Source organism: Theropithecus gelada, chromosome 11 (assembly GCF_003255815.1).
Source record: "Theropithecus gelada isolate Dixy chromosome 11, Tgel_1.0, whole genome shotgun sequence".
Classification (NCBI taxonomy): Eukaryota; Metazoa; Chordata; class Mammalia; order Primates; family Cercopithecidae; genus Theropithecus; species Theropithecus gelada.
The window spans coordinates 80,629,679-80,643,131 of NC_037679.1; the positions used below are offsets into that span (position 1 = coordinate 80,629,679).

At 50.6% G+C, this 13,453-nt stretch overlaps 1 protein-coding gene across 4 annotated transcripts in view; it reads right to left on the reverse strand.

Annotated features, from left to right (window-relative positions):
- The window catches only part of KDM2B (lysine demethylase 2B), a 153,659-nt gene that overhangs the window by 20,534 nt on the left and 119,672 nt on the right, over positions 1 to 13,453 (reverse strand). For all 4 annotated transcript variants that reach the window (XM_025401372.1, XM_025401375.1, XM_025401373.1 and 1 more), the window contains exon 13: positions 4,274 to 4,498. In XM_025401372.1, the coding sequence (XP_025257157.1) occupies positions 4,274 to 4,498 (225 nt within the window). The remainder of the gene's footprint in view (positions 1 to 4,273; positions 4,499 to 13,453) is intronic.

Here is a 13,453-nt window from a genome sequence, read left to right on the forward strand (position 1 = left end):
CTGAAATCCAAAGAAAACATGGAAAAGTCATATTCAAGAGTTCTCAAAAGCAGCAGAGGCTGATTTCTGGAGGACTCGGGACAGGGTGGAGAGAAGCCAAGTGGGCAAGGCCACAGGGCCTCAAGGTGAATGAGGACAGAGCAGCCTGCGCAGAGCAGGCCGGGCCAAAGGGGACGGCTGGAGACCAGACTGCAGTGGGGGGCAGAGGGTGAAGCACGGCCCACACGGCAAGAAGAGGGTCTGTGGTGGGGTGGGGCAGATGGCAGAACTGGCTCTAAGCCAGGTGGCAGGATGGGAGGTGGCGCAAGAGGCAAATCTCCTGCAGGGGCTGGGGAGGGGCTTGGGGCTCATGTTAGAGGGCAGACTGCACGGCACCAGCAGGGACACCAGCAGGGACATGGTGGAGAGGGGAGGAAGCTACGGAGGCAGCCCCAGCGACGGAGCAAAGGGAGGGGACAGAAGAGGAAGATAGGTGGGGCTGCGTATGTCATAGGTGGGTAATGCGTGAGAAGTGCCCTGGCAGAGCAGAAGGGCTGGGAGAAGAGTAAGAAGGACACCAAGGGTCAGGCCAAGCCTGCATCTGCCATCAGTTCCAGAAGCTATGTCAAGCTGAAGAGAGTAGGAGACATAAAAAAATGGGGTTTCCTTCAAACAGCATGCACTGTGCCAGGAACCAGAGTAGCAAAGATAAGGGGGCACCCGAGACAAGTTTCCTATAACCGGGCCCAGCACACGGGGAATGGGAGAAAAAGTAATGCCAAAGAGAAAAAGACAGTCGTGGATTCATTGCTGGCACAATTTGAGTTTTAGGTGACACCGTTCTAAAAACCAACAGTTGCTATAGACAAGCTCTTTTAAATTCTATAGGATCCAATGGGTCACATGGACCCTGTCTCCAAAAAATGTACATCCATGCATGCACACAGACAAAAATGCATTTAATTTCAGGATGGCTCACAAATTCCCCGAAATCCATGAAAATATCCTGGGGTTCAGGTACCAATTAAAAGCACAAGCAGTGAAACCGAACTTCTGCAGCAAAGGAAAGAATCAACAGAGGAAAAGGCAACCTACAGGATGGGAGAAAATCCTTGCAAACCAGAGACCTGATAAGGGTTAATATCCAAAACATATTTAGAACTTCTCTAACTCAACAACAAAAACCACCAAAAGAAAACCGATTTAGGCCAGGTGCAGTGGCTCACACTTGTAATCCCAGAATTTTGGGAGGCCAAGGCGGGGGGCGGGGGTGGGGCGGTGATCAACTGAGGTCAGGGGTTTGAGACCACCCTGGTCAGTAAAGTGAAACCCTGCCTCTACCAAAAACACAAAAATTAGCTGAGTGTGGTGGTACGTGCCTGTAACCCCAGCTACCTGGGAGGCTGAGGCAGGATAATTGCTTGAACCCGGGAGGCAGAGGTTGCAGTGAGCCGAGACTGCGCCATCGCACTCTAGCCTGGGCAAAAGAGTGAGACTCTCAAAAAAAGAAAAGAAAACCAGTGTAAAAACGGTCTGAGGACTCAGACATTTCTCCAAAGAAGACAGACAAACAGCCAATAAGCACTTGAAAGGTGAAAGATGCTCAACATCACTAGGCATTAGGGAAAAGTAAATAAAAACTACACTGAGATGTCACCTCATACACATTAGGATGGCTACTAAAAACAAACAAACTAAAAGCCCATAACATAACAGATGTTGATGGGGATGCAGAGAAACAGGAACCTTCGCCGGGCGCAGTGGCTCAAGCCTGTAATCCCAGCACTTTGGGAGGCCGAGGTGGGTGGCTCACAAGGTCATGAGATCGAGACCATCCTGGCCAACATGGTGAAACCCCGTCTCTACTAAAAATCCAAAAAATTAGCCAGGCGTGGTGGTAGGCGCCCAGCTACTCGGGAGGCTGAGGCCGGAGAACGGCGTGAACCCGGGAGGCAGAGCTTGCAGTGAGGCGAGATCACACCACTGCACTCCAGCCTGGGCAACAGAGCAAGACTCCGTCTCAAAAAAAAAAAAAAAAGAGAGAGAGAGAAACAGGAACCTTCATGCACCCGTGGTGGGAATGTGAAACGGCACGGCCACAGTGGCCAACAGTACAGAGGTTCCTCAAAAAGCTAAAAATAGAATCATCATATGACCCAGCAAGCCCACTTCTGGGCACGGAGTTGGCCCTTACACAGCACAGGATTGAACTGTGTGGGTTCACTTATATGCGGATTTTTTTTTCAATAAAAGTTATACTGAGTGTGCCTGCATCTCCTGCCTCCCCCCCCCTTCTACCTCCTTCATCTCTTCTGCCTCTGCCACCCTGAGACAGCAAGACCAACCCCTCCTCCTCTGTCTACACAATGTGAAGATAATGAGCATGAAGACCTTTACGATGATCCACTCCCACTTAATGAACGATCAATATATTTTCCTAATGATCTTAGTATTTTCTTTTCTCTAGCTTACTTTATTGTGAGAATACAGTATATAATACATATAACATAAAATATGTGTTAATGGACTGTTTTTGTTACTGATAAGGCTTCTGGTCAACAAGAGGCTAACAGTAGTTAAGTTTTAGGGGAGTCAAAAGTTACACTCAGATTTTCAACTGCACAGGGGTCAGGTGGTGCCCCAACCCTTGTGTTGTTCCAAGGTTCAACCGTATATCCAGAAGAATTCAAAACACGATCTCAAAGAGGTGTCTGCACACCGATGTTCACTGCAGCACTATTCACAATAGGCAACAGGTGAAAGCAACCCATACGTCCATCAACAGATGAACGGATAAAGAAAATTTTGGTCCGGCGCGGTGGCTCACGCCTATAATCCCAGCACTCTTGGAGGCCAAGGTGGGCGGATCACCTGAGGTCAGGAGTTCGAGACCAGCCTGGCCAACATGATGAAGCCCTGTACTAAAAATTTAAAAATTAGCCCGATGTGGTGGCGGGTGCCTGTAATCCAGCTACTCAGGAGACTGAGGCAGGAGAATTGCTTGAACCCAGGAGGCAGAGGTTGTAGTAAGCCAAAATTCCACCGCTGCACTCTAGCCTGGGCGACAGAGTGAGACTCCATCTCAGAAAAAAAAAAGAAAATTTGGTGCAAATACACAATAGAGTATTAATTGGCCATTAAAAAAAAAAAAAAAAAGGAAATTGTCATATGCTTCAACATGGATGAACCCTGAGGACATTATGCTCAGGGCTATAAACAAGCCAATCCAATCACAGAAAGCCAATTACTGCATGATTCCACCTCTAGGAGGTCCGGAGAGGAGTCAAGCTCTTAGAAACTGAAAGTGGAATGGTGGTTGCCCCGGGCTGAGGGAGGGGAAAGGAGAGTAGAGCTTCAATGGGTATGCAGTTTCAGTTTTGCAAAATGAAAAAGTTCTAGGGATCAGCTTCCCAAAAACGTGCATATGATAATACTACTGTATTGCATACTTAAAAATGATTAATGTATTTTTTTACCACAATTAAAAAAAACAAAACACAAGAAATATGCGTGGAAGGAGATGGGTGAGGTGTCTGGGCCTGGGGGGCATCGGCAGCCAAGGAGGAAGGGCTCACCCTATGCCAGGCTGGGCCTGTAGATGAGCGCACCAAGGCCGAGGAATCCCGTCCCTCCAGCCGAGCCTGCTTTTCCACGGGGACTGGGAGACGACTCCTCCACAGGGAGGATCGCCGGCCCCCGGGGAGCAGCGCCCTGGGGAAGGCAGAGCATGTGGGTGTGTACAAGGCGATTCAAGGGCAAACCCCGCGACCTCGCCCCGTTGCGGAAGTCCACGTCCACTGCCCGGTCCGGGTACAAGACCAGCGGCGCAGGGCCACTGCTGGAGCTGAGGCCAGGCGGTGTGGAGGGGCAGGCCAGGCTCTCCCAGGCGCGGTTCCTCGGCACCATAAATCACTCCTTGTTGGGGGCAGCCCCCTGAGATGGGGCGCTGACCTTCCACCCAGACTTCTGACTCTGAAGGCAGGGCCGGGAGGAAGGAAGGGTCCAGAACCATCACCAACTGGACCGTAATGTTGGGTCACAGACAGGACAGGCTGCTTGTCATCTTTAATGGCAGCAACTTCAAAGTACCTGGGCACCCTGGGAGGGAAGGAGCAGGAGGCCTGAGCCTGCAAAGCGGCCGGCGCCTTCCCGTCCACAGGAAGAGCTCTCGGGCAGTCCACAGCCCCGGCTTCTCTGTGTGCGGAGGGGCGGCCAGAGCGAGCAGCTGTCAGACACGCGGGCCGGCACGCAGGGGCCTGGATCGAGCGCAGGGCTGGACCGGGGCTGCACTCACCGCGATGCACTGCCGCATGATGCAGCTCTGCTTCATGCGCCCGGGGCCCCCGAACTTCTTCATGTCCTTGCAGAAGTGGCACTCTCCGCACTCGGTCCGCAGGCAGGCCTCGCACTTGCGGCATCGCGTCCGGCGCCGCCGAGCTCCTGCCGTTGTCCGGTTGGCGGCCAACTTCACCGCGGAGGCCGGGCCCAGCTTCCCCTTGGGCCGACCCACAGCCCGGTTCTGCAGGGGAACAGACAGAACTGGTCAGATGGGGAGGCTGCAGGCACCGCCAGACCCCCGGAAAGGGTATTAGGGAGCAAACTGTGTATCCCAGAAAGACACGATGGGGGCTCTAAACCCCAAGCCTCAGAGTGTGATCTTTATTTGGAGATGGGGGCTTTGCAGAGACCGTCAGGTTAAACGAGGTAATTCAGGTGAACGCTAATCCAGTATGACTGGTGTCCTTACGAAAGGGGGCCATTTGGACATAGAGATGGACACGCACGGAGTGAACGTGTGTGAAGACACTGGCCTTCCACAGACTGGAGCCCTGTCTACAAGCCAGTAAGTGCCAAGAATGGCAGCACACACCAGGAGCTCGAGGCGCGGGGAAGGACCCTTCCCAAGAGCCCGCAAAGCCAGCCCCGCCCGCCAGCCCACACCTTGACTTCAGACTCCTGGCCTCCAGAACTGGGAGAGAAGAAAGGCCCGTTGTTTTAAGCCACCGGTTATAGCAGCTCTAGGAGAGGAGGACAGAGGGTGCATGCTTCTTGCCACAGCACACCGCTCAAGACCTTCCACGGCCGCACCCACAGGCTCGGACCCTGCCCACCTTTCCCACCTCTGTCTGCTCTCCAAGAAAGACCGCAAGGGGTCACACAATCGGTCTCTGTTCTCCCAGCCCGGAAGGCCAACCCCACCCCGCCAAGCCACTTGGCTGATGCCCATTCATCCCGCCTGGCCAGTTTACAGGCTGCTTTCTTCTGGAAGCCCCTCCTGCCCACCTGCACTGGGTTCAGGGCCCCTCCCAGGGATCCTGTTAGAGCGCTCATGACGGTAATCACCTGTTCCTGTACCGTCCTTCCCTTTGAGACGGGGCACAGAGGGGCACTCACCACAGGTGTCTTGTCCAACACTGCACCTCTGCGAACCAGCCTGGCATGCAGAATGCACTCAACAAACCAAAGCCACCCCAGGGAGGATAGGATAGTAACCTTCAGGTCCCTGACTACTCAGACCTTCCCTAGATGGGTTCCAAATGCTCCCTTCCCTGGGACTCAGAGAAGAGAGACAGTAGGTAGACAGGAGAGCTGGGCTAGTGGCTAAGCCAGGAAAATGGGACAGTCACAGCCCCTGACCTCTGGTTCCCAGCCCCAGAGCCTCCTGCAGACCCAGGATCTACGGGGGAGCCCAAAGCTAGCTCCTGAGGACACTCCACCTTGGACCTGCAGTGGGAGGGACAAGGATGGGAGAGCTTTTCTTGTCTGTGGCATCTTTCTGGAGAGGCCGGGGTGGCTGAGAAACGGTGAAGTCCCTAACAGGGAGACACGTGGTCACCTTGGAAACCAGCTGACCTAACCAGCATCTAACACCTAAAGCCCCTTTACAGCTAATTGAACACACTTTGGTCTAGAGTCCCGCCCTCTTCATTTCAGTGACTTGTCATACTTGAATCCCCAAACAAAACCCCATACTTTTGGGAGCACACAGTCCCAGAAGAGCTGTTACTATTCATCCACTCCAATGGAGAAGAAGGTCCACATCACACGGACCCCCTCCCACAACACACCCAACTCCCTGCACCTTAGGGGCTTCCTAGAAACTTCCAACTGCATAGGAAGAAAAACAGCCCCCCTTTCTCCTCGAATATAGCCTCGCCACCACCAACTTTCTTCTCCAGCGCAGTGGTCCCTGTAGAAAGCCCATAGCCTCACGTGCCACCCCTTTGCTGTCAACACCTAAGCAGATCCATTCCTCCGATTCACCTTCCTGCAGCATTCAAGGAGCTTCGAGGCCCCCATCAGCCTGAGTGGCCCTTCAGGAAGCACTGGGACTCTGGGCCTCCATCCTGCTCAACCTGCTGTGAACCCAAAAGAGGAAAGGGAAGTGCTCCCTGGCTCTACCACCGTCATCTCCCACTGCTCTTCCCCAGCTGCTCAGGACCCTCACTCATGCCTGCCCTCTGCTTTGGGGCAGTCCAGCCGGAGGCCTTGTCACAGGGAGGGCAAGCCCTGGACTGCAGGGCTGACTGCAGGGTCGCCCACAGACAAGCTGGCCACCACCAGCCACCTGGGTAAAGGGACCATCCAAAGCAGCAAAGGGCGCCAGGCACAGTGGCTCATGCCTGTAACCCCAGCACACTGGGGAGCTGAGGTGGGAGCATCACTTGAGGTCAGGAGTTCATCACCAGCCTGGGCAACACAGTGAGACCTACAAAAAACTTTAAAAATTAGTCGGGCATGGTGGTGTGCACCTGTAGATCCAGCTACTCAGAAGGCTGAGGTGGGAGGATTGCTTGAGCCCAGGAGTTTGAGGTGGCAGTGAGCTGTGATCATCCACTGTACTCCAGCCTAGGACACAGAGCAAGACCCTGTCTCAAAAAACAAAGAAAATGAAGAAACCCATCCTTACAATGATGGCTGGGTGCCCCCAACATATTCGCATAGTCCCACTGTGATTAGCACCTTTGGGGGGTCAAGTCCACCAAGCACTGCGCACGTCCATCCAACTCAGGTCTGGCTGCCCACGTGAGAAGTAAAACAAGATCAGTTTTCAGAGCTTTCTGGATTTGAGAACGGCACAGAGCAGACTGTGAACCTGAAGCTGAGCAACCGACAGAGAGCAGCCAAGGCCAGGCAAGGCAGCACTGACGACCGAGATGACGGCCATGCTGCGTGAGGGTGGGGATTCCCTGAGCACCCCCATGTCACCATGGCCATCATTTACTGATGTTATTACCTAACCTTCCCAGTAACAGCCCTGTAGAGGATGCCTTCATGTCCCCATTTTTCATATGAGGAAACTGAAGCCAGTAATTTGCCTATGGTCATGGAACCAGCAGGATGCGTGGACTCCAGATTTGTGCTCTGAACACACTAAACCACAGCAACTGCACGTGCAAAGTGCAGCGAGGGGCCCGCAGACCCACTGGGATGGCCACATGCTCCTGGAAGGGCTTCCCAGCCAGTGCCACCATGCCTTAGTGCGAAGGGTGCCAACAAGAGGTGCAGAGAAGCACAGCTACTTCCAGAGAAGCAGAAACCCAAAAACGTTTCTCCCTGTCGTCACAGCCCACAGTAACACTTTCTGATTCTACCCCTCCAAAGGACAGGTGCCCTGTTACCAGCTCAGTCCTCAAATACCTGGAACACAGGCAATGCTGTGGGCGGTGTCTGAGGCCTCCAGTTAGGTGTGAAGTGGCCAGTGTGGGCCACCTCCCAGGACAAAACCAGACCCCCAGAGCCAGAGTCTAAAGAGGAGCTTCTCTGGCGAAAAAACTGAAAAAATTCCAGGAGTTCAAAGGAATACCAGGTATCAACAGCCACCGAGCACCTCTGGCCTCCCTGCCCCGAGGACAGTGTCTGGGCAAGTAAAAACGCTGGGCCAATCCAGTCTGAGTCTTGAAGCTCCTACGTCACTGCAAAACAAGCCCATCTGCCTGCACCATCCAAAGCACCTTCTCATCCAACCTATGGAAAACAGCCTGCATGGACCTCAGCAGCAGCTGGGACATCCGGGAAAATTACAGAGCACATACCAGATAACATCCCGAAAGAAGAGGTGTGAGAAGCTGTGGTCTCCCGAGACCTTGATGAGGCCCTGTCTAGCCGCTGCCAAATCAGGCCAGGAAGGCTTGTGCCGCCGGCAGTGGCCCCCGCCTGGCTCGTCAAGAGTTGGCTCAGCGACAGGGCGCCAGATCCTAATGAAGCCCACTGAAAAACCCACAGGTAAGACAGACCTCGGAGGCCTCCATTAAAAAGTCCAACTGGGACTCTGCAGACCCAACCAGGAAACGTGATGGCAGAGTACAGAAAACAGTGACACAAAAAGGGGCAAATGGAATAAAAAGGAAGGTGAGTCAGCCAGAGCTGTCTCCTTTTGGCACACAGCTTTCCTCTGTCTTGGTATCTTTTGGGTGCTACCCAAAGTTTCAAATGCCAATTCTTTTTTTTTTTTTGAGACAGAGTCTCACTCTGTCACCCAGGCTGGAGTGCAGTGGCGGGATCTTGGCTCACTGTAACCTCTGGCTCCCGGGTTCAAGCAATTCTTGTGCTTCAGCCTCCCGAATAGCTGGAATTACAGGTGTGCACCACCAAGCCCAGCTAATTTTTGTATTTTTAGTAGAGATAGTGTTTCATCATGTTGGCCAGGCTGGTCTCAAACTCCTGGCCTCAAGTGATCTGCCCGCCTCAGCCTCCCAAAGTGCTGGCATTACAGGCATGAGTCACTGTGCCTGGCCTCAAACACCAATTCTAACTTCCACTCTAGGACAGAGTAGGAGTAGGACACCCCTGTCCCAGCAAAGGAAGTGACGGCATCCCCAGACATTCATTTACGAACCAACATCCCCAACACCAAGGCCACTTGTTGATTTTATCAGCCCAGGAACCATATCCTCAACACACTATAAAAGGTTAGGAAAATCTGGAACATGAACGCACACATACACACACAACACACAAATATCTTAGTATTCCTACACCCTTCTCCATCAGCAACTCAAAAGCATCGTCCTTTAAGTGAATGTTATCAAGGTTTATTCATTCATCCCATCGATATTTGAGTTCCTCTGGTCTACCAGATACTATCCACCATAAAATGCATGGGTAGAACCTCCTCAATCCCTAGCTCTAAATTATAGTGATTAAAATTACTTGGATTAACCTAAATTAAAGGAAAGACATCCATGTTCACGAATTGGAAGATTTAATATTGCTATGATCAGTTATACTCCCGAAAGTGATCAACAGACTCAATGTGACCCCAAGCAAAATCCCAACTGGGGCTGGGCACAGTGGCTCACACCTATAATCTCAGCACTTTGGGAGGCCAAGGCAGGCGGATCACTTGAGCCCAGGAGTTCAAGACCAGCCTGGCCAACAAAGCAAGACTCCAAAAAAATAAAAAGACTAGGTGAGTGTGCTGTCACACACCTGTAGTCCCAGCTACTTAGGAGGCTGAAGCTGGAGAATCACTTGAGCACAGGAAGCAGAGGCTGCACTGAGCTGAGATCAAGCCACTGCATCCAACCTGGGTGACAGAATGAGACCTTGTCTCAAAAACAAAACAAGAATAAAAAACAAACAAAACAAAAACCCAACTGATTTTTCTGCAGAAATTGACACACTATCCTAAAATTCATGAAAATGGGAGAGACCTGGAATGGCCAAAACAATCTAAAAAAGGGGGTGGGGGGTAGAGGGTGGGGCGGTGGCTCACGCCTATAATCCCAGCACGTTGGAAGGCCGAGGCAGGTGGATCACTTGAGATCACAAGTTTAAGACCAGCCTGACCAACATGGTGAAACACCATCCCTACTAAAAATACAAAATTAGCCAGGCGTGGTGGCGCACACCTGTAATCCCAGCTACTTGGGAGGCTGAGGCAGTAGAATCACTTGAACCCAGGGGATGGAAGTTACAGTGAGCCAAGATTGTGACATTGCACTCCAGCCTGGGAAACGAGTGAAACTCTGTCTAAAAAGGCCAGACGTGGTGGCTCACACCTGTAATCCCAGCACTTTGGGTGGCCGAGGTGGGTAGATCACAAGGTCAAGAGATTGAGACCATCCTGGTCAACATGGTGAAACCCTGTCTCTACTGAAAGTACAAAAATTAGCTGGACGTGATAGTGCACACCTGTAGTCCCAGCTACTCGGGAGGCTGAGGCAGGAGAATCACTTGAACCTGGGAGGCGGAGGTTGCAGTGAGCTGAGATCGCGCCACTGCCCTCCAGCCTGGCAAGAGAGCGAGACTCCGTCTTAAAAAAAAAAAAAAAGACTCTCACTTTCTGATTTCAAAACTCACTACAAAGCTACAATAAACAAGACTGTGACGGTAGTGGCAAAAAGACAGACCTATAGATCAATGGAACAGAATTGAGAGTCCAGAAATAAACTCACATTTTGACCAAATGATTTCTAACAAGGATGCCAAGGCAATTCAGTTGGGTAAAGAATGGTCTTTTCAAGGTATGGTGCTGGGACAAATAGCTATCCACACGCAAAAGAACAAAGGTAGACCCCAACCTCACACCACATATACAAATTAACTCAAAAACGGATCAAAGACTTAAACACAGAGCTAAAATTATAAACCTCTTAGAAGAAAACACAAGTGTAAATCTTCATGACTTTGAATTAGGCAAGGGTTTCTCCGATATGAAACCAAAAGCACAGGTGTCAAAACAAAAAAAAAAGATAAATTAGACTTCATCAAAATTAAAAACTTTTGCTGGGTGTGGTGGCTCACCTGTGTAATCCCAGCACTTTGGGAGGCCAAGGCGGGAGGATCACCTGAGGTCGGGAGTTCGAGACCAGCCTGACAAACATGGAGAAACCCCGTCTCTACTAAAACTACAAAATTAGCCAGGCATGGTTGCGCATGCCTGTAATCCCAGCTACTCAGGAGGCTGAGGCAGGAGAATTGCTTGAACCCGGGAGGCGGAGGTTGCAGTGAGCCAAGATCGCACCTTTGCACTCCAGCCTGGGCAACAAGAGCGAAACTCCGTCTCATTAAAAAAAAAAAAAAAACCTAACAAACAAAAAAAACTTTTGTGCTTCGAAGGGCACTATCATGTGCAAAGGCCCACAGAATGGGAGAAAATGTTTGTAAATCATGTATCTAGCAAGCAGTTAGTACTCAGAATATACAAAGAACTCCGATAACTCAATAATAAAGAGATGAATAGGTAATTTTTAAATAGACAAAGGATTTAAATAGCTATTTCTCCAAAAAAGATCTATAAATGGCCAGTAAGCACATGAAAAGATGCTTAACATCACTAACTAATAGAGTATATAATTTGCACTGGAGACTCATTCATTAACCCCCTAATTCACACATCCACCCACCCAAGTGTTTCCTGGCTGTGAATTATGTATCTGATTTGATGCTAAGTGCTGGGACTACAGAAATGAGTAAAATGTGTTCCCTAGTCTGAAAGGCATTACACTCTGGAAGGAGAAAGACATGCAACTACATAAATGCAATGCAACATCATTATGATGACATTAAAAACTAACATCTAGGTTTAGGCAGGAGAATCGCTTGAACCAGGAGGTGGAGGTCCCAGTAAGCCGAGATTGTGCCACTGCACTCCAGTGGCAGAGCTGTTTTTGAGACAGGGTCTTGCTCTGTCACCCAGGCTGGAGTGCAGTGGTGCGATCTCAGCTAACCACAGCCTCGACTTCACAGGACTCAGGTGATCCTCCCATGTCAGCCTCATTAGTAGCCGAGATACAGGCGTGTGTGACCACACCAGCTAATTTTTCTTCTTCTTTTTTTTTTTTTTTTTTTTTGAGAGATGGAGTCCCACTATGTCACATAAGCTGGTCTCGATCTTCTGGGTTCAAGTGACCCGACCAACTTGGCCTCCCAAAGTGCTAGGATTACAGGTGTGAGCCCCTGAACCTGGCCAAAAGGTAACACTTAAGTGCTAGTCACTCATCAATATTTGTATAAACAATCTTTTTTGTTTTTCTGGTAGGGATGGGGTCTTGCTATGTAACCCAGGCTGGTCTTGGTCTCCTAGCCTCAAGCAATCCTACCACCTCAGGCTCCCAAAGCTCTAGGATTACCGGCGTGAGCCACCACTCTGTATCAACAATCTATGAGGAAGGAATTACTATTATCTCCATCTACAAGTGAGGAAACTGAGGCATGGCACAGTTAAGTCATCCACCCAATGTCATACTATCAATGAATGAGAAAGCTGAGATACAGACCCAGGCAGTGACTCTAAAGCCTGGACCCTGGCATGCTAACCCAGAAGAGATGCCTCATATCGTGGGTAAGGGAGGCTGGAAAAAGCACTCTGGAACATAGGAGGTGATGACTAAGGTGGGTCTTAGAGGGAGGACAGGACCCTGCGTGCCAGGGGTGGGAGTGGGGTTACAGAGTGGATATTCTAGGCAGAAGGAAGAGCAAGAGAGAGATGTGAAACTGCATGACACATTCAAGGAACTGCAAATAGCCCGACACAGCTGCTGGAAAACAGCTTTGAAGTGGCAGGAGCCTCATCCTGCAGGGCCTGGTGTACCACAGTAGGGAACTGGACCCATCAGAGTAAGTTAAAGGCTTCACAACATGACTGTATTCTGGCAACAGTGAGAGGAGTGGATATTTTTGGGGCAGTGGGCAAGACAAAAGACAGGGAGATCAGCTGAAGATGATGAAGGCAGGAGCAGAAGGAATGGAAGGAATGAAGAGGAGGGGATGATTCAGGAGAAGCCTTAGAAGCGGACCCAGTTTTAGAAGACCCGGTGATTGGCTAAACATGGGGTATGCAAGCAGACTTCTGGAGGACTCTTGAGGTTTCCGGCTTGAGCAACAGAACAACAAGGGGGCTCGGGAGAGGGGAGGAAACAAGGACTGTTGTGGGCATGTGGAATCTAAGGGGCCCATGGGACATGCAAGGAAGGTGTTGCCCAGCAAGCAGGTGGAACCAGAGCTAAGGTGCACACCTGGGAACCAACACTACATAGGTGCTCAAACTAGTTAAGTCCATGAGGATGTCCAGGGGAAATGGAAGAGTGAAAAAGAGTACCTCCAACAGTCCCCTCAAGGCTGAAAACATTCAAGGGGCAGGCAAGGAAAAGCAACCTGCTGAGAAATGGCCAGAAAGGCCAGACAAGCAGTAGGAGGCTGTGGCATCACGAGAGTCAGGGAAGTTTCAAGAAGGGAGCATTAGGAGTTTCAACTGTCAAGATAAGTGAGAAAAACAGTAAAATGTGGCTATATATTTTTACAATTAGTCCCAAGTTTTCCGCTAAAGTACTCCAAATAACGTTACACTGACAGCCCCACAAGGGAAGGCCACAGGCCCCCCAGTTTCTTTGTGCATGCTAATGTTGCACTGTATCACATGACACAGCCGTATTTATCTCAATATTATTCCAGTCCTCAAATCTGCAAGCATGATGGACAGCCCAGGAAAAGCTGGATTTTACCCGTGTTGCAGGCCCCTTAACACACA